This window comes from Ailuropoda melanoleuca, chromosome 4, assembly GCF_002007445.2.
Source record: "Ailuropoda melanoleuca isolate Jingjing chromosome 4, ASM200744v2, whole genome shotgun sequence".
Taxonomy (NCBI): Eukaryota; Metazoa; Chordata; class Mammalia; order Carnivora; family Ursidae; genus Ailuropoda; species Ailuropoda melanoleuca.
The window spans coordinates 74,110,178-74,132,415 of record NC_048221.1 but is presented as its reverse complement, the minus strand read 5'-3'; the positions used below and the strand labels follow the sequence as shown (position 1 = coordinate 74,132,415).

The 22,238-nt window shown below is 34.5% G+C and overlaps 1 protein-coding gene across 4 annotated transcripts in view; it reads right to left on the bottom strand.

Moving 5' to 3' along the window:
- Positions 1–2,479: 2,479 nt before the first annotated feature.
- The window catches only part of FOXN2 (forkhead box N2), a 63,430-nt gene continuing 43,671 nt past the window's right edge, over positions 2,480–22,238 (bottom strand). For all 4 annotated transcript variants that reach the window (XM_011217289.3, XM_034659094.1, XM_034659095.1 and 1 more), the window contains exons 3-6: positions 20,418–20,542; positions 17,964–18,028; positions 9,710–9,778; positions 2,480–6,935 (exon numbers count right to left, since the gene is read on the bottom strand). In XM_011217289.3, the coding sequence (XP_011215591.1) occupies positions 6,412–6,935; positions 9,710–9,778; positions 17,964–18,028; positions 20,418–20,542 (783 nt within the window). In that variant the 3' untranslated portion in view covers positions 2,480–6,411. The remainder of the gene's footprint in view (positions 6,936–9,709; positions 9,779–17,963; positions 18,029–20,417; positions 20,543–22,238) is intronic.

Here is a 22,238-nt window from a genome sequence, read left to right as displayed (position 1 = left end):
AGAGGTATATCACTTTTACTGATCTTGTCAAAAAATGTTTCATATGTTTGTTTTCATATACTGTCAGGTTTTCTGGTTGTTACAGAGCAGCTTAAGTCTAGTCCTGTCACTCAATTATGGCTACAAGTCAAAGTATCAGGGTGATTCTTAAACTGCCTACACCCTCAATGGTTTCCCTAAGGTTCTTAGAACAGAAGCCCAAATCTTTTTTTTGCAAGAACTGGCGCCAGCTCTTTTGCTTTGTGGCCACACTATTAGCCTTTTATTTCACCCAAAATCTGCTGTTTGCTCCTATCCCAGAATCTCAGTGATTGCTGTTGCCCAGAAAAAAAAGCTATGCTTTCAGTTCCAATACCTGTTTCTTTCAGATCTCAGCTTAAATCACATTCTTTATGGTAGCCCCCCTAAAACCCTAGATTAAATGTTATGTTTTCATAGCTCCCTATCCTTTTTTTTCCATGGCAATCAGTGCAATTTATAATTGCACTTACATTTTTTTGGAGAGGCATTGTCTATTTTTACTTCTTAGTGCATACTGTATATCCAACAGTTAAAGCTCAATGCTTGGGATTAAGCACTGAAATACCTGATTGAAAAAATGCTCAGTTCACCAACAGTGTGGAGTTTTTCTCAATTCCTTTCCTGACATATAAGATTATCATAAAAATTTAGTTATACTGCAGAGTACTTTACACTGGCTGCAGTCTCCACTTAAGAATTCTCAACAACTGGGGTGCCTGTGTGGCTCAGTTGGTTAAGCGTTGGACTCTTGGTTTTGGCTCAGGTCATGATCTCAGGGTTGTGGGATGGAGCCTCACATTGGGCTCTCTTCTCAGCGTGGTCTGCTTGAGATTCTCTCCCTCTGTTCCCCACTTCCCGCCCCCCCCGCCCCACCGCTTGCTCTCTCTCAAATAAATAAATACAATCTAAAAAAAATCCTTAAAACTTGAAAACAGAAAAAAAAAAAAAGAATTCTCAACCATTAGGGGCACCTGGGTGGCTCAGTTGGTTGAGACGAACAACTCTTGTTTTAGTCTCAGGTCCATGTTCTTGGGGGCACCAAGCCCTGCATGGAGCCCCATGCTCCTCCCCCCTTTAAAAGAAATACATAAAATCTTAACAACAACAACAACAACAAAAACTCTTAAGCATTAGACAGCAATTTTGCTTCAGGTTCTAAAATCTCCCCTAGGTTAATATTCTTTATAATGTCTCCTTTTGTCCGATTGCTAGTCTCTGCTTTTATTAAGTTTTCCCCTCAAGATTGATTTATACATATTTACTTGAACCAAAATCTCAAAGTTGAGGAAAATCTATAACGTAAGTAAATCCACTTATACAAAAATTTTGTGTAAGAATCACGTTTAGTTAAAAAGGGATTGTTGTTTATCCACTAGATTATGAGGTAAATAAGGCTTCATAACTTGCCTTGAGTTCACTGAAAAATGACTCCTCCAAGAACATATTTGTTAACAAACTTTTGGAACACAAACTATCAAACACATGTGTAGCACATGGCTATTTCAATTTTTAGTTGACAGCTTCTAATAGTTCCTTATTTAAAATTTCATAAAACAGAATAATGCTGTTACTAAGATTAATAATTGTTTTCATTCTTAAAGATTTTCAACAGTTTCACATCTAAGTTTTTGGACATTTTTGCGAGCTTTATTTCCAGTTAAAAAAAAAAAAAAACTATCAAATGAGCATGGCCCGAAATTCTTGAGGGAAAGACTAAATGTGTTTTAACCCATATTTTAGTAAGGTATTTTTCTAAAAATAGTATATATTTCTTCCCTCTTCAGAACTAGTATGAGCTAGATGAATGCAATTATGACAATAAAACTCTTAAGGAATAAATACATGACTCCCAAATGGCTATTTTGATAAATGATTTTGTGTATCAAAAAGATGCTTTGGAAGGGATAAGGCCTAGAGAGCATGGTCGTTTAAAATCAATATGGCTGTCTCATTTGACTCAGTTTAAATCAACAACTCTACATAGCTAATACCAATTAAATTACCAGAACAGAATTTCAAAGGGAAGTGGGGGGTTTAAAATTAAGATGTTGGTTGTAGATTATTATTCATTTTATAGTGGATGCCCCAATTTTTAAACACATGGTATTACTGGGTATTGTTGAAGTAACACTACTATATTTAGATATAATCTTAATTTCATAATCTCCTCAGTTTTTCTTATATTTCAATATATCTCATATATACATATGCATAGGAAAAGAAGTTCAACTTCAGGAATAGAATAATTTAATTAACACTACTATTTTAGCTTTCAAAATGAATGGCCTGTAAAAACCAGGAAAAGCAATACTTAAAAAAAAGACTTTCTGAAATTTCAACTTTTTCATTTGTAGAACTTCAACTTTGTAACACCAAAATGGAAAGGGCGTGTGTATGTATAAGTATGAGACACTTACATCTACACTATCCACCCAAAAGAACAGAGAAAGTACAACAATGTTATAAAACAAGGTTTATTCTGCAATATTTTATCATAATGAATTGCATCTCTTTGGTAAAAATAAACTTTATAAACATTTTAATAATCAGAGATTAGATACAAAAACTAAATATCTGTTAGGTTGCTTTTAATATGAGCAAAGACTGGCAACGGAGAAGTGGTTCACTTGTGACTGGTCACCTACTGGCAGTTGTAACTCAAACTCAGGGCAATTTTTATGCTACATTAGAAAAGAGGATAAGGAAACCAGTTTAATAACTCAAATTTCTTGAATCGGAAAGCATTCTTGCACTTTCATTTAAAAATAAATAATAGTTACAGTGAATTGGCAATTATACATTTTTATACGCTATATGATGGCAACATAATACTTTAAAATTAAGCACTTAGTTTAATAAGAAATGTACAACAATTTTAAAAACAAGTTTTGACAATGGCACTGGCAGTTAGATGCAAACAAAATGTGCTTTAAGAAAAAATGGCAGGTATAACATTAAAATACTCTACTTTGTCTTTCAATAAATATTGAGTACATCATTAACATAGTGAATTAAACTTTGTTTAAATCAAAGCTTACACATTTCAAACTAACCAAAAAAACCCCACAAAACTGTAAAGTATATGTAAACCAGAAAGCCTCAAGGTTTAATTAAATGCTATGGTCTTCACGAATGGTTGTTAAGTTACTGAAATATTTAAGACAAAAGTCTTTACAGCTTTGTGAAGTATTCACATCTGTTGATTAAATTGCTAGGAAAGGCCTCCTGGTCTACGAAGACACACACATTCCCTCAAAACTTTCTCTACCTTTGAATTCGTGCTTACATATATTTAACTGACCACACAGTATGAACCCTTTACATAATGCCTCAGAAAGAAGCAAAAGAAAAAATATATATATTCTAAACCTTACTATATACAGGGGAATCTAAGTTAAGAGAAGTCATGCTGGCTATAGGGAGGAAAGGAAAGGCTCAAAGGTGGAAAAACGGAAGCAATCCACCAATAATTAGCTTTTCCATTAATACAAGTAATGTTTTCTTTCTCTGAATTTGAAAGGTAAAATAAAATATTAATGAATTTAGTAACATATTGCACAAATAAATTTCAAAAATCTATACTCAAGAAACACTGATTCTATTTGGGATGTGAAAGATGAAGATTAATTGTGCTGACTCAAAACTTTCACTAGAAATCTATTATAAACCAGAATCAGTTGTAACAATTTATATTGATATAAGGCAAATTATATTAGCTTAAGTCACAGTTTTAAAATATGCTGGAACATATATAACCTCTCTGGGATTGCCAAACTGTTTCTATTACAGTGTAATTTATTAATATATTATTAGAAATACAATTTCCAGTCCATAGGACTTGAAATGACTTTCCTTAATTGGGTGGTTATTAGTCAAGTTTTTATCTGAACACACCTGAGGAATGGGATCATATCTACAAAAGTAATAATGGGGGAATCATAATTAAAAAAGTACTTCCCCTTGAAAATAACTGCCTTGGTAAATCAGCAAATGGAAAGTGATGCACTGAATTCTGAATAAGAATTAAGTGTAAAATACCATGTGACTTCTTCCCATTAGCTTTTAGTATGAAAGTGTTCATTGTCCTTGCTAGTGATGCATATAAACTTCTAAATTTGTGGGAAGAGTACATGAAGAGAGAATATTAAGTTTAAAGAATTATTGTTATTTATATTAAGCCAAAATAATTTGGAAGATCCCTCTTAAAGGGGGACAACTCTCCCCCTCCTTATCTTAGATCATTGCCCTCTGCTTACGAAGAGTAATTATCTAAATGGACAGGAACCAGAGAGAACATCTGTGGTACAGAATTTTAGTAGAACAGAATAAATTGGAACCAGATCACTGAAACACACTGTTACTAAGGTCTATCCAGAGGGCCACCACAAACAGCTTTAAGATATTGTTATTGAAATTAGTTTTATAATCTGTGTACTATTTATACTGTGGTATAAGCATTTTTTTGTGTGTGTTATAGTCACCATCTACAGTAAAAGGTGTTAACTTGGATTAGCCATTTTCTATAGATGTGACATACGTGAATAAAAAAAAAAAAACCCAAATACCTCATTCTGCATACTTAAGAACTATTTTTCATTATCAACAAATTAAAAAATTACTGTATTTCAACAGCACCAATTCTGTTAATGTGGCTATCCAAGTTCAATTACAATTAACATGTAAACAGGACAGACAATATTAATGTTGTTATCCCTGGCTTAAAGTTTTGTCAATTGAAGAAGATGTTTTCATTATGCTTCTCATTCGACAGTTTTGCCCAAATAAAATTTAGAACTTAAAATATTTATCTCTTAAAAAAAAAAAGATCCAAGAAAATGCTTTAGTCATAGAAATAGCTGAAAGTAACCAACCAAAATCACGAGCCTATGTATCTATGTGTGTGTGTGTATGTATGTATGTATGAAATTATCAGAAAAATGAAAACAAGGTCATTGTTATAAAACAGAATGTACCATGAGATAAGATCAAACTTTTGGAAAGTTGCTTCCACCAATGTAAAAAAATATACATAATGAGTAATTTTAGTTTTATTAGTATCCTATGTTCTTTCTAAATAATAATCGAACTATAAAAATGATATGGAAAAATGTCTCATAGAAGCAGATCTGTTCAAATACTTAAAATGCCTTAGTCAATGCACCTTTGGAACAGCGCTATAAAATCTGAGCATAGAATAAATGGCACATACATACTATACTGTCTTTCCCAAAGGGTGTACTGTATAAGCTTTAATTTTTTATGAATATTGAAACTCATGAAGGTACTTTGTCTCTACAGTTTTGTTAAATCCTTTTAAATTTAATTAGGAATACATACAAACTTAATTCATACAAACCTTGGACAGAAGTTTTTTCCTAAATGATCTATCTTTAAGAGGACATTAAGTAGTAACTATTTAAAATGTTTATATTAGGTTACACTCCATTCCTACCACAAAATTCCCAGAATGCAGTCCATTTAACAACAAATGAAAGATTCTCATATTGCAAAAAGTGTGTCAAAATGGGTGTTAACCCCAAAACACACTTTATGGCTATATCCTCTCATTGGATTGTTTCTACTCAACAAAGCCAGCTAATGGCTAAAATTCAAACAATGGTTGCAAAGCACTTTGGGAACAAACGAAAGGCCCCAATAAAAGTTATGCAACATCTGGGAAGTAAAAAAAAAAAAAAAACATTCAAAGATAATATTGTAAAAGGAATTGGAGTGTTCTTAGATGAAATTTTACCACAAAACCACCTTTTCTAAATTTCAGAACTCCTTGCTTTATTTTCTTCCTGTGTAAAGGAGCTTTCTAGACATCTAGGACCTTTTCCAATTTATATTCAACTTTGTCCATGCTTCAACAAAAAATAATTAAAAACAAAAATTAAGACAAAATAAAAAAATCCAAATCTCATTCTACTGGACTGCATGTGTCCACAGGGAAGTATGTGAGAGAGACATCAGCAACATTTTTAGCTGGATCAGCAACTATAGTTAATTACAGATTGGAAAAGAAAATGAAAAATGTTATAGAGTTGCCAATTCTTACACTTTTACATATTAACAGAATAAACAATTTTTCCTACAAGTTTTAAGACAGAGGCTGTAGATTTTCTTATATAAAAACTTCCAAATCTTAGAGACACTTGACACAAAAATTATGCTTTTAGGACTTGGCATCGTATCTATGGTTGGGCATGATCCTAACAGCAATTATTTAATAAAAACTAAAACAAACAAATGTTTTGAAATAAACACGTAATTAGCACCCCTCCCCCACCCTAAAACAAAAGAAGTCCATTATGGCTTTGATATCCCTTGTAAAGAATTAAGTAGAAGAGTATTGCCACACTTTAAAGTAATTTCACATAATAAGTATTTCTATTTTTTCCGCTGCTTTTGATTTTGTGTCTTTGCAGTACTTATTAGGGAACCCAGGCATGTACGGATTCCAGCAAGGTGGAGCAGAGATCCAGCTGCCTCTTTGAGCTCCTCATCAATTTCCTGACATAACTGTTTGCGCACCTTTTTGCCCGGCTGCCCCTTCTCAGAGGTATCCGCACAAGCCTGTGATGCATAGCCACTGTCTCCAAGAGGGTCATCTTCATAATCAACATCTGTATCTTCCTCACTGTGGAATCCTTCACTGCCATCACTTCCCACGTGGCTACTCTTTGGGATAAATTCATATGCCTCATCCACAGAGGACAGAGAAGACACGCTAGACCTGGACGCACAGCGCTGTGCCGCCATGCTACTCGCACTGTAATTGTGGTCTTCTTTTGGGTCAATGCTCGTGGCCAAAGAATCACTCTCTTGCAATCGCACAGTACTGGAATGATTAAATGCATTGCTGTAACTCCTCTTTTTTTGCATTGCTGTTTTAAGAGGAAGAGGCTTCTCACCTGTGGAAAAGAAAACGTCCATCAATAGGTCAAATGCATTTGATTGCAAGACAGGCCATTTAAACAGTTCTATCATTACTGAGTAGCAAGTGCTTTAGGGTTAGTAATGTTCTGCAGGTTTTTGTTCACTTGTTTCTTCTTTCACTAAGACCATATCATCCTGTAGGTATTAACTAGTAACATTTTCAAAATCACTTAATGATATGGCTTCACCTTTCCATGAAAAATATAATTATTTTGAGCTGTACATTTGTACAGAATGCATCAATAAGAATGTACCACTCTTGAGCTAACCATTTTCTTGCTGATATTTAGATTTTCCCAATTTTTCACCTATGAATAATACTGCAATGAAAATCCTTCTAGATGCCTCTTCTTACACATATGCAAATATTTTTCTAGAATACCAAGAAACAGAATTATTAAGTAAAAGAATATATACATTTCAGATTATAATTGGTATTTTTTTTTAACTGGAAGTATAGTCGACATACAATCTTATATTAGTTTTAGGAGTATAACATAGCAATTTGACAATTCTATACATTATGTAATGCTTTTTTTTTTTTTTTAAAGATTTTATTTATTTATGTGACAGAGAGACAGCCAACGAGAGAGGGAACACAAGCAGGGGGAGTGGGAGAGGAAGAAGCAGGCTCCCAGCAGAGGAGCCTGATGTGGGGCTCGATCCCAGGACTCCAGGATCACGCCCTGAGCCGAAGGCAGACGCCTAACGACTGCGCCACCCAGGCGCCCCTATGTAATGCTCACCTTAAGTGTAGTCACCATATAAAGTTATTACAATAATATTGACTATATTCCCTATGCTGTACTTTTCATCCCCCTGTGATTTATTTATTTTATAACTGGAAATTTGTAACCTCTTAATTGCCTTCACTTATTTCACTCAACCCCCGACCCTCCTTGCCCCTGGCAGCCACCAGTTTCTTCTCTGTATTTATAAGTCTGTTTCTGTTTTCTTTTCTTTTCTTTCTTTTTTTTTTAAATGATTTTACTTATTTATTTGACAGAGAGACAGTGCACGCACAAATGGGGGGGGGTGCAGCAGCAGGCAGAGGGAGAAGCAGGTTCTCCGCTGAGCAAGGAGCCCAATATGAGGCTCGATCCTAGGACTCTAAGATCATGATCTGAACCAAAGGCAGATGCTTAACTGACTGAACCACCCAGGCGCCTGTTTTTTGTTTTTAAGATTTTTATTTATTTATTTGAGAGAGAGAGAGAGAACAAGTGAGGGGAGGGGCAGAGGAAAAGGAAGAGGGACAAGCACACCCCGCACTGAGCATGGAGCCTCATACACAGGGCTCAATCTCAGGACCCTGAGATCATGACCTGAGCCGAAACCAAGAGTCAGGCACTTAAGGTACTGAGCCACCCAGGTGTCCATTTCTGTTGTTCATTCATTCGTTTTGTTTCTTAGATTCCATATATGAATGAAATCATATGGAATTGGTTTTTCTCTGGCTTATTTCACTTAGCATAAAACTCTCTAAGTCCACTTATGTTGTCAAGAATGGCAAGATTTCATCCCTTTTTTTATGGTGGAGTAATATTCCATTGTGTATATATATCACATCTTTATCCACTCATCTGCTGATGGACAAAGGTTGTTTGCTTCCTATTTTGGCTATGCAAATAATGCTGCAATAAACAGAGAGGTGCATGTATCTTTTCGAATCAAGTGTTTTTGTTTTCTTCAGGTAAATACCCACAGGTGGAATTACAGGATGGTATGGTACTTCTATTTTTAGTTTCTTGAGGAACCTTCCATACTGTTTTTCATAGTGGCCGCACCAATTTGCATTCCCACCAACAGTAGGTTCCCTTTTCTCTACGTTCTCATCAACACTTGTTATTTCTTGTCTTTTTGATACTAGACCTTCTGACTGGTATGAGATCTCACTGCGGTTTTGATTTGCATTTGTAGCTGGTATTTTCAAACTGTTCTCCAAAATGGTTCTCCAAAATTTACACCCTACAGTGTATGACAATATCCAGTTCCCACAATTAACACCTAATATTATCAATCATTTTAATTTTTCATAATCTCATAGACAAAAAAAGGTAGTACCTCAATATTGTTTCATTTTGCATTTCCCTGTCTTCTAGAGAAGTTGCGTATCTTTTCAAATGTGTATTGTCCACTTTATTTCCTTCTGAGACCCACATAATTCATATATTTTCTTGGTTTTTCTGAACATTTTTCTTATTTCTTACTTGTAGAGTCCTTTTATATACATATGATCAATATTAACCCTTTGTTTTTTATATACATAGCAAAAAAAATGTTCTCTCAATGTTTTCCTTGTGTGACTTTTCTTACAGATATCTTTTATTGTCAGAACTACAAAATTTTGATGTTTAATTAGATTTACCTATTTTTTAAAATGGATTTTGTACTTTGTATCTGAAGGGTTTTTCAATTCCAAGGTTATAAATATACTTTCCTATATTTTCTTATTTATGGCTTTCATTTTTACATTTAAATTTTCAACCTTAATTTCTACACATGCTATTTATTTCTTTGTTTCTTGGTCCATGTAAAAATATCTATCACAGTATTAACTTTAATCTCATAACTGCTCACATACATTAATGGGAATATGATAAAATAGAAACTAAGTAATTCAAATGAAAACACAATTTAATTGGAAAAAACAATTTTGCCTATAAAATTTAAATATTTTATATTCTAAATTACATTTGAAAAAGCACTCACAAAAATGTATTTTAGGAAGAATGGCATGATTACTTACATTCTAAAATTCCTTGTTCTATAGAAGTATTTAAAAGCATCATTGCAGTGGCAGCATCAATATCAGATTCTGAAAAAGGAAAAGAATAACAATATTAATGTTCTTTATAAAAGAGAGGCATTATAAATATTTGCAAAGGTAACCAACATTAAGATTTGGTGTATATTCTTTTACTTAAATACAAACACGCACACACACATTAAACAAAATGAGACACATATTATTCTGCAATCTGTTTTTGTTCACTTAAAATTATGAACAGTTTTGTGGATAGTATCAAATAAAGGAAAACTGAGAAGTACTGGAGATAATAACATTTCTTATGATTTTCTTAATAACATTTTCTTTTCTCTAGCTTACCTCACTGTAAGAAGACAGTATGTTATTCATAATACATACAAAATATGTTTTCATCATCTGTATATGTCATCACTAAGGCTTCCAGTCAACAGGCTACTAGTAGGTTAAGTTTTTGGGGAATCAAGTTATACATGGATTTTCAACTGCATAGGGGAAGGAGGCAGGGGTCAGCACCCCTTACCTCCCCATTATTCAGTGGTCAACTGTAATTAACTAAAAATGTACACTAAGGCATTATTACTTTTTAGCATATTTACCTTTTTTAAAAAAAGATTTATTTATTTAAGAGAGAATGAGAGAAAGACAGAAAGAGAGAGGGAGGGAGGAAGGGAGAGAGCACAAGGGGAGGGCCAGAGGGAGAGAACATCTAAGCAGACTCCTACTGGTAAGGCTCGATCTCCACCACCCACGAGACCAGGACCTGAGCCAAAACTAAGAGTCGGACATCCAACTGACTGAGCCACGCAGGTGCTCCTACCCTTTTTAGCATTTAAAAAATATCTTTACCTGTGCATTACCTGCAATTATAAAGTACTACATTGATTACACACTAGTTACAGGAGTTAAAAATATGCATTATTTGGTCAGTCTAGATCATGTGAATTTACAAATGTTAAATGAATAATTATTGCTGGCACGAAAGTATTAGTAATGTTTCTAATCATAATTGTATGTGATGCCACAAGTACTACAGACTTCATAAGAGGTCAAACATAATTATGGATATTCCATAAGGAAAATTAGCTTTAAAAGGCTGGTAAAATCAGCAGGTTCTATTCCAGATAAAGTCATTATACTCTCATGTCTACTTTTCTGCTGGCAGTTCCTCTCCATCTTGGTGATCTGTTATTCTGAATAACTATAATTAAATAAAAGTAATATGATATAATCTAATGTGAAGGAAAAGTTAGAAAATATTTAGAAATTTTAGATTATACAGGATATTTAAAATAAGATTCAGATATGAAACCTCCCATTTCTTTCTGAAAGCTAGAAAATTTTTATTGCCCCAATGTTTTCCATTTTATTTGTAATCCTAATCATAGTTATTTTAGATAATAAAGCCATAAAGATACTGACTTGTTTTCTCCCCAACTTGACTACAAACTCTGTGAAGACAGAAAAAGTTATTGTTGGGGCGCATGGGTGGCACAGCGGTTAAGCGTCTGCCTTCGGCTCAGGGCGTAATCCCGGCATTGAGGGATGGAGCCCCACATCAGGCTCCTCTGCTGGGAGCCTGCTTCTTCCTCTCCCACTCCCCCTGCTTGTGTTCCCTCTCTCTCTGGCTGTCTCTATCTCTGTCAAATAAATAAATAAAATCTTTGAAAAAAAAAAAAAGAAAAAGTTATTGTTATTAACTTTACCAAAAAGACTTAAGTAAATCAGAAGATGGCTGTTCCTGAGGAGCACATCAATACTACAACTCTTTCCCCTTCAATAAAGTGTGACCTCATGTAACAAGAGACTCTATGAATGCCTTCCCAATTAAGTCTTATCCCCTATGTTCTACAATGCCTGGAATAATAGTAGGTCCTCGATAAGTGTGTAAATAATAAAGTATATGACCTCCTTTCATTAGATTAAGCTAATTATCACCAAATTACTAACTAACTTTGATACGGTATCATTGGGCTTGGCATGTTCTGAGTATTATTAACTCATCTAATCCTTGCAACTTTATGATGTGGGTTCTATTAGTGTTTCCTCTTAAAAATGAAAAAAACCAGACACAGACAGGTCTCTAGGAATGATGGAGGTGGGACTTGAACCTCTCAGTAGTCTACTTCCAGAATCTAGGCCTTCAATTTGTACTCTATCAATCAACAATCATTAATACTTACTAAGATGGCTAGAGTAGGAAATTCTGCAGGATTTACAGAATATACTGGAAATTCTCTATTTTGTCATTCACTCAATAAAATGAGTAACCTGTCATGAGCCAGACATCATTCTAGGCTGTGCTATGAATATAGCAAAAAACAAAAGAGGAAAACCCCTGACCTCTCAGAACACAAAGGAATAATTAAAACAGTATGTCACAAGGTGATAAACACAAGAGAGAGAAACTAAGTTGAAAGGGGGATAGAGAGTGTTGGGAAGGGTGACTGAACTTTAAATACGGAGGTTAGAGAAGGCTTCAAGAAAAGGCAAGGGTTGAGCAAAGATTCAGGGAGATGAGAAAAAGAAGCCATGTAGATATCTGAAGGAAAAGTATTTCAAGGCAGAAGGAACAATAAGTAACAAGAATATGAATCAGTGTTTCTCACATCATAGCCAAGGAAAGATCTCTCCAATTCTGGTCTTTTAGAATGAAACCTGACAATAGTTTGATAGAGTTCAGTATTCTAACATGTCTTTGAAGAAGAAAAGGTGCAGACTCTAGCCCATATTGTATCTCTGTGTGAACTGGAAAAAAGCAAGTCTGCCTCCAGGTGAATGCTTCCCTGTATGAAGGCAAACAGCTTGAAGACTGGAGCGTGGGCTGAATTTCAGACCCCACTCATTGCCTCGGCCAAGTGGCCTTGTGCAGGGCACATCTTGCATGGCACTGTGCAAAAGCCCTGACAGAGAGTTTCCTGTTCCATGAAATAAATTTTCTTTTAATAAAAAAGGTCTACCTTGTTTCCAATTTCATTAAAAAAAGAAAAGGAGGTGATGGGGAGGGAGAATCTAACACCAAAAAGCATTATAATGAGGAAACAATTTCAGAAAATTTACAATCTTATAAATGAAGTACCTATAAAATCTTATCCAAAAAATTAGTGTATCTCTAGCTTAACTTCCTATAGTAAACTTCCATTAGAATTCAAGGAGTCATATTTCTGAAAAACAATACCTAAAACTAAAGAAAATTGGTGAGGCTTATGCTGACAACCTAAGAGAGCTGCATGAACACCACTTCTTTTCTTAGTTTCCAAATATTTAAAATGATAACAAAATTAGATACTATTTTTGTAACAGTAGAACAGGAAAAGTGTACCTTAAACACATTTATTTCTTGTATAGATTTATTATAACCAAATTAATTTAAACTCTCCCACATGAAATTAACTTTATGAAACTGAAAACTTCCCTGCAAAAAAAATTTTATCTGTATGTAATTTGTTTGGTTTAGAACATTTTAAGTATGCTTCCCATAATGCCTTGCCAATTAACTCTAGAAAAATGACTAACTGCAAGAAAAATGACCCCAAACACTCAGTAATCAAGAATACCTGATTATCAATGATTTGTCCAAGGTACAGTCTTGAACTTCTTAGAATACAACAAAAACTCTCTGTGTACTTTACAAACAATTTTTATTTAGAGTACCCAATCTGTTTTGGTATTAAAATTAAACAGAAGACTTACTTGTTTATTGTCATAACTGAAAACACTTCATGTTATTTTTTCACTGATAATACTTTAGCTATTTAAAATGCAGCTCCGTGTTTTTAAAAACATACTATTAGCTCCGTAACCTAGCATATCCAGTTCATAAAGAATAAAAATTTGGTTCTTTTAAAGTCTTTTGTATATTTTTCTCTAACACTATTTAGATTAAGCAAATAATTCACTTCTAGTTGAAAGTCATTTGTCATTAACAGTCATGAGAGCCTTCCAAATAGTGATTAAAAAAACCAACTTAGTTCAAAGTCATATTCTCTTTCTTCCTTCATAGTTCTGACTGGAGTTCAAAACATGCTACTAATTTAATAATTGATTCAAATAAATTTCTGCCATAAGTCTTAATTTGTATGTCCTGGTTTATATTTCCTTAACACCTCGATGCTGGGAAATTACTAACAATAATTGAGAAAAAAATTCCAAGACACTAGGTTTAGCCATGTGAAACTGAGGGTTATGACACAAACTGACATGTTTCTATTATCTGATTCTCAATCCATTTGCTTAAGGAATGATATGAGAACCATATAGGCAGAATTTAAATGGTTATAAGCTCAATAATAACTGTAAGGACTTACTACCTCTGTCAAACCTAACATACACATTTACAAAAGCATGCAAACAGAGAGGCTGTCTCTTGTGATTCTCTAATATAGAGGAGAGCAATTTTTATAAACTGCCAATACTTTAAGCTGCTTGGACCACTGGTTTAGTTTCATTTCTATTAAAATACAAATTATACTAATCTAGAATCTTAAATTTGAACTTAGATTTGCACTTAGCCCCTAACATCAGCATTAACCATCTATAGTTTCTATCTGCTTGTAGTATCTAGTGCTTCAGTGTAAATACTATAATTTAGTAGCCACAATGTGAGTTCCATTTTTGTCATCTTTCTTCACTGATGTATCCTTGTGCCTAGCACACAAGTGTAATCAATAAATATTTCTTAAGCAGATGAATTTATTCTAAATATACAGCAAAGTAAAATACTGACAAGAAAGATTTGTTTTGCTATCTCAGTATGCGATTCCTGTGCCTTCTGCCCTCTGTTTTACAATACTGTAATATATACTGGCACATAAAATTAGTCATCATAAGGTGAGCAAGAGAGACAACTACACTTTAAACAAACTGCTGCACCTACTTTGGGTGATAGTGAATATTTCTGGAGTTTCTATGCCTAAATAAGTTCTCCTATTGATCTTATGTGTTTAAAGGTAGCTCTATTATAATGATTAATAAAGATGATTCTGTGAAGTAACAGATGAATCTAATACTGGATTCTAATACTAGAGCTCAACGACACCTAAGTGACCTTTATAAAACACAAAACTGACAATGTTGCCTCATTCTTTAACGCCCTTCAGCAGCTCCCCCAATGCCTCACACCTAGTAGGACTATAGGTTCTGAAATCAGAGTTTCTGAGTTCCTTGTATGCCTTTTACTAGAGGTGTGGCCTTGAGAAAATTACTTAATCTCTCCAAACTTCAGTTTCCTTATTTGTAAAAGGAGGTAACAATACCTCAAAGAGTTGTAAGGATTAAATGAGATAATGCACTCAAAGCACCACAGTAAGGACTCAATGCTAACTAATGTTACAGTTACAGGAGGAGTTCAAACTCAGTACACTAAGTAAGTTCTCCTTGATTTGGCTAATGCTCACTTAAACTTCTTCATTTGCCTTGCCCATGTTAAATGATCACATCTACAGCTACTGGACCAAGGCTGCCAAACCTTCTTCTATAATCCTAGGCTTCAGCCATACTCACTGGCCTGCAGGTCATAGCAGATAACCTCCAACAAGGTCAAGTATTTCCCCAACTTTTGAGGTCCAACTCAAGCACCACTTTGTTTTCTAAGGGGCCTTTCCTGATCTACCTCTAAGCTTACTTTGCCAGCTACTTCCTTTCCCCCCTATGTACTCTGCATAATCTTGTCAACTTTCTTCAATTAAACTGTACGGGTTTGAGAGCAGGTCTCTTTCATCTCTGCATATCCCAAAGCACCCATACATTGCTTGGTACTATGTAGGAATTCAACAATTTCTTGTAGAATAAACAGTTGAATGTTTAGTCCATTTAGTGTTGTGTCTCAAACTTTTCCCTAGAAATAATATCGAGAGAAGAAAGAGCAAATTTCCTCATAAGTCTATCAACAGGCCATAAAGCAACCTGATTTAAATATAAATTTTCTTAAGTTTTTGTGTGGTCTTATGTTTTCCTCTTAAAACTCATGAGAACTGCATATTCTGTTCCAGCACAGGCTTGCATTTGTTTTAACAGGGAACTCCAAGCCCCCTCACCACCAAGTTAATTACTAGTAGGCCTAAGATTCACCAGTATAGAGATGGAGGGAAGTAAGCTATTAGCAGCACTGGAGAGATAATGTACCATATGTCTAAGTCATTAGATGAAGGAGAAATGCTATGCTCTAGCTATGAAAAACTGCAGCAGTTAAAGCTAGCAAGAGAGGAGCACCTGGGTGGCTCAGTCGGTTTGCCTTCGGCTCGGATCATGACCCTGGAGCCCCAGCATTGAGCCCCGTGCTGAGCAGGAAGCCTGCTTCTCCCTCTCCCTCTGTCCCACCCCCAGCTCGCTCGCTCACTCTCTCTCAAATAAATAAATAAAATGTTAAAAAAAAAAAAAAAATATATATATATATATACATATAACAAGCAGGAGAAAATTGTGAGACTGTCTGCTCCCCAAAAGAAGCAGCAGAATTAGGATAGAATGGAATAAGAGCAAGTAGAGATTCTAAATAAACCCAGAATTCACAAAGAACATGTTCTCAAAATCTGTAAATGAACTGAGCTTGAAAGACTAAAGGTCAGAACTTATTGAGATAATAAAAATATGCAGTTTCCACAATGCCTAAATGTAAAGAGAAACCACATCTACCCATGCAGGAAGGAGAAAATGGATACTTGCATTATGTTAAGCCAGAACATTATCTAAACATACCCTCAATCCATTTAACTTCTTTGCAGAATTCTCATCAGCTTTTTCACACCCTTTCCCTCCCTCATTTTTACAGACCATCATCACACTGCTTCCTAGGCTTGGCTTAGTGTGGTTCCAAAGAGTGAAAATGTTATCTGATACACAGAAAGACTTCTGGCCTAAGGATTTCTGTTTTTAAAGGTCATAGAAATGTCTCTAGGCCCGAAAGCAGCAATGCAAGGAATCTTATGTTAATATATCACTAATTTATAATATTAACTATAAGTAGGGGGCAAAAACTACTAATTCAGAATTTTTATATACTTTGGACAGTCATCTACAAAATTCTGGAAGTTAACTTGCTGCCTTCTTAAAGTTCTTTACACTTAACCTATAAAAGACATATTCTAAACTATATTCTAATCCAAACTTCTTCTGTAAAGGATCAATAAGTAAGTATTTCAGGTTTTGCCAGCGAGGAGGCAAAACTAAGGATACAATAGAGAGATCTCTGTTGCAACTAAACTCTGCTCTTGTGAATTTTCACATGCCTTGAAATATTATTTTTATCATTTTTCAACTATTTATAAACTCACAGGCCATATAAAAACAGGTGGCAGGCCAGATATGGCCCAAGGCCTAGGTGGCAACCTCTATTCTAGTCTAAGACAGACTTGAAAAGAAAGCTCTATACTGACAGTATTACTAAGGAATATTTTCTTATTTTCAAGGAAAAATACACATAAAAGGAAATGAAAAAAAAGGGATATACAACAGTATACACAGTATGAGCCTAGCATTTGGACAAAAAGTGTATGTGTGCGTGCATGCAGGCACATCTGTTCATGTATAAGGTGTAAGAAGAACCAAAGTAATTAAAATGAAATGTTGATGATAATAGTAAGAGTAAATTTTAGTTTCTTTTTTTCAATTTATTTAAATTCAAGTTGGTTAACATAGTGTATCATTAATTTTGGGTAGAATTTAGTGATTCATCATTTACATTTAATACCCAGTGCTCATCACATCGGGTGCCTTCCTTAATACCCATCACTCCATTACCCCAACCCCCCATCTCGCCTCCCCTCCAGCAACCCTCAGTTTGTTCTCTATAGCTAAGAGTCTCTTAGGGTTTGTCTCTCTCTCTGTTTTTATCCTACTTTATTTTTCCTTCCCTTTCCCTATGTTCATCAGTTTTGTTTCTTAAAATCTGGTTTCTTTTTTATGTTTTTATTTTCCAAATCTTCTACAACGAACATATACTTTCATAATTAGACAAAAATTAAATAAACAAAAAACCTGATTTTTTTTTTTAAAGATTTTATTTGTTTATTCAACAGAGATAGAGACAGCCAGCGAGAGAGGGAACACAGCAGGGGGAGTGGGAGAGGAAGAAGCAGGCTCATAGAGGAGGAGCCTGATGTGGGGCTCGATCCCATAATGCCGAGATCACGCCCTGAGCCGAAGGCAGACGCTTAACCGCTGTGCCACCCAGGCGCCCCCCAAAAACCTGATTTTTGACCTGAACTGTTATGATTTAAAATAATGTTCTTATACATACCTTTGAGGGTTCGCACCTGGTTCTGCTTGAGTACAGAGCTTAAGAAGTGAGGTGATAAAGAGCCACTGAAAGATAGATTAAGATAAATACGCTTATAAAAATCTTTTATTTTATTGTCTATAGAACTTAGTCACAAATACAACTAATTTATACAATAAAAAACACAAACTATTTTTACCTTGTTTTCTTTGCTAATACTATTCAGTTTAGGAAGAGTCTGCCAAGGCAGAAAGAGCATTAGATCCAAGATAAAATCACAACTATTTGGACGTTCTTAGGCAAAATAATTAATTTCTTAGTTTCTTCATCTGTAAAATAGGAATAATTAAACCTCCCACATAGGGATGCTGTGATGAATAATAATAACGCATTTAAAATGCCTGTAACAATAGACAATACATAATAGTTACTATTTGGTTTTGTATTGGATGCTTAAGTTTGATATGATATTCATATAGGTGTTACCACAGAAATGAAAGCGTTTATCAAAACAAATGTGTGAAGAGAACTGTATGTAATGATGCAAAACACTTAAGTTCTTGATTTTATTAAATAAAATATCAGTATCAAATTAAACTTGCTATAGTCATAAAGAGATTAGGAGTTCGGACTCTTCTTTTTTTTAAGATTTTATTTTTAAGCAATCTCTACACCCAGCACGGGGCTTGAATTCACAACCCTGAGATTAAGAGTCACATGCTCTTTTGACTGAACCAGCCAAGTGCCCCAGTTCTGGCTTTTTTTTTTTTAATTCTAAAAATTAAAACATTTTTAGGACACACTACTTCTTGGGAATTTGTGATAGCATAAAAAATCTGTTTTGCTAACTAAATTATAAATCTATTTCCCATTCATAGTTTTACATATACTGTATCATTCTCTTTCTGAACTTACCAATATGACATGAAAGGGCTACAAAAAGGCCTATTAGATGGAACCATCATTTTGGCAAACAATGAAAAACAGAAAATGTTTCTAAAAAATATTAAGGTAATGTTTTAAAGTAAAAAATTATCTTTATGCTGTCATTTATCTATCTGGTTTTAAACCACAAAATCATTTTTATTTAACATATGATAGAGCTAAAAGATAAAATCATGAAAATGCAACCTATCAAAGGCACAGTGAACTGCATATTTGATGGTATACAAGAGTTTCAATTATCTCATTTAATCTTTAATTTTAAAAAAGCACAGCTAAATAAAACACATAAATGACCACAAGCAGAACTTACCATTAGTTTCTAAATTATTTTTTTAAAACTACGATACCTCATAAGCAGCAACATTAACTGATAAAGAAGATACCAAGTCCCAACAATGAGGATATAAACTCTGATAACTTTTCTAGGTTTCATTTCATAAAGATAAACCACTCAATCATTCTTGTGACAATAATCCTTTCAATTTAACTAGTAAACAAGCTTAAAGTCTCAGTGAGTAGATACATATTACTAATTTCAACTTCAACCTTACTAATTTTTTATTGCATTTCAGCCACAACCACTCCAAAGTTATTTAATGATAGTTTAAGAAATTAAACACTGTATGAAATATTGATAATTGTTGCAGCTGAAGAGTTCATTATAGTTTTCTCCCTCCTTTTGTGTATGTTTGAAATTCTCCATCTAGTATTTTATTTAAAAGCTTTTAATTTTTCCAAAAAACACATTAACCATTAAGGCCACCCTCAAAAGTATCTCAACAAAGTCTGGCATTTTCAATTCAAACGAATGTACATAATAGAATTCAAAAAAAAAGATTCCAAAGGCTTCTTTAGGAAACAGAAACAAAATCTGATTTGAAGTCTCATTTTCAGCTTTGACTTAAAATGGGAAAGCTGTAAGATCAATAGGAGTCACAGAGTTTGAAAACAAGAGCCAAGGAAATAAATTACAATTAAATTTACCAGGAGAAACAAAACAAATAAAAAAGTCAAAGCATTATTTTACTTGTCAGACATTTTAAAATTTGAGACTGTTAAAATAATTTTCAAATATTAAATGTGCTGTGAAAGAAAATCAAACTTAAAATAGAAAAATAAGTATATACATAAAAATGTTACAATGACAAACTGTTAATCATCGTATTTTAAAAAGTTTAAATATACTTTCAATTTCCCATGTCTTTAGTCTGCATTAGTATTGCAGGCAATTAAAATAATTTAAACCTTTTGTACCTGTAGTTATTATTACATCTTTCTTTAGGGTTTACTTAATTTACTCGGGAGTAACTGTATTTTCCAGAATATGTTCTCACCTATCAAATAACCTGTTTCCTAATAATACAAGTTAGACTATAAGTAAAAATACCTTAGGCTAATGTCTTATCCACAAATTATTCTCTATTAAATAAAGAGAAACAAACCCAAACCTTACAACTTTGTTAGGTTTTTCCATGTCATACAATGAAATCTTACAAGTCACCACTGACACTTATACGGAAGATCCTGTACCTTTGTGGAGATGCAGGAGGGGTGTAAAATGTTAATGCTGAGGAGAAAGGTTGCTTCTTCAGTGCCTGCATAAGGTTTGGTTTATATTCTGGATCAACACACCATAAGGAACCTTTTCCATTAACCTAAAATAAAATACACAAGAATTAGTAACCTGCAACTTTAAGACATACACAATCAGTGCCTGAATAATTTTACTAAATGTGTATGGGAAAAAAAACCCTAGAGTATCTTTTGAGTACAATGCAAAGGTTGAATTAGCTTGCTATAAATGCATTGTATGGTCAAAAGCCCTTGAGGCAGGTGCCTGGGTTCTTATCTCCAGCTCTGGCATTTACCTGTTGTGTGACCTTAGGAAAGTTAACCAATCTCTACCTCTCCAGGCCATTATTCCTTCATTTGGAAGGTAGGGATGATAACACTACCTATCTCATAGGGCTGTTATGTGGATTAAATTATGTATAACGTACTCTGCATGGTGCCTGGCACACAGGGCCACAGGACATGCCAACCACTTCAAAGTCTGTGAGAATGGTACGACCCGAAGATGTACAGTGAACAGCATGGAGGGCTGTACAATTGGTCCTCCACATAAGATGTAACAAATGTAAGTCATTGTTATTGTTATAGAAAAACCAGAAAGAAAAGGAAAAATTAAGCTTTCAATGCAGCATCATTTCCCCCAAAGTGATAAGCAGTATGAGATAGGTGATACAGCAAAAAATAATTTTTATTTTTTAATGGCATTAACAGTAATGCTTAAGTTCTCATTTAAAGTAAATTTAAATTTAAAAAGCAAATGATTTCAGGGGCTCCTGGGTGGCTCAGTCGGTTAAGCAACCAACTCTTGGTTTCAGCTTGGGTGTGATCTCAGGGTCGCAGGATTGTGTTGGCGGCAGGCTCTGAGCTCCGTGAAAGTCTGCTTGAGACCTCTCCCTTTCCCTCTGCCCATCCCTGTGCTCAGGTGCACACTCTCTCTCCTAATGAATAAATAAAATCTTAAATGGAAAAAACTGCTGTGAAAGATAACAAAGAGGAAGGAAGAGTCAGCCCTTCCCTCAAGATGATTAAGTTACATTTGAGGGACTTTTAGATAATATGGCAATGAGCACACTAACCCAGATTCCAATGAAATAATCAGTAGAATCTAAAAATTATGGAATTTTTATGATTACTAGAAACTAGAGAAACCATTAACAAAAGTGCCCGCTAAATTTCAAGTGGGAGGTGCCTGAAAGAAGGACTTGTGTGATCCATAGTTTCCTCAATATGAAGGAACAGCTTACAGGAAGGTAAGTGGACAAGACACATGAAAACCTCACTAATAATATCTAACGTGCAGGGAAGAAGGCCAGGCTATAATTCCTTCAAATAGGTTTGATAAATGCTGCACATTTTGGGGTGCCTGGGTGGCTCAGTTGTTAAGCATCTGTCTTCGGCTCAGGTCATGATCCCGGGGTCCTGGGGTGGAGCCCTGCAAGGGGCTTCCTGCTCAGCGGGGAGCCTGCTTTTCCCTCTCCCACTCCCCCTGCTTGTGTTCCCTCTCTCGCTGTGTCTCTGTCAAATAAATAAAAATCTTAAAAAAAAAAAAAGAAGAAAAAGAAAAATGCTGTACATTTTACTTCCATCCTTCATAGAAGATCACACTACATACCAGCAGGTTAAGGGATCTAAGCAGTCTTGCTATCATTATACTTGTTTTATATGGTTTCCTAAAGTTATCTGACATAGAACCTCCTTCTCCCGGGTAATATTTGAGGAAGTTAGTGTTCTGTGGAACACTTATGAGAAAAACTGATGTAATTAATAAATTCTTGTAGA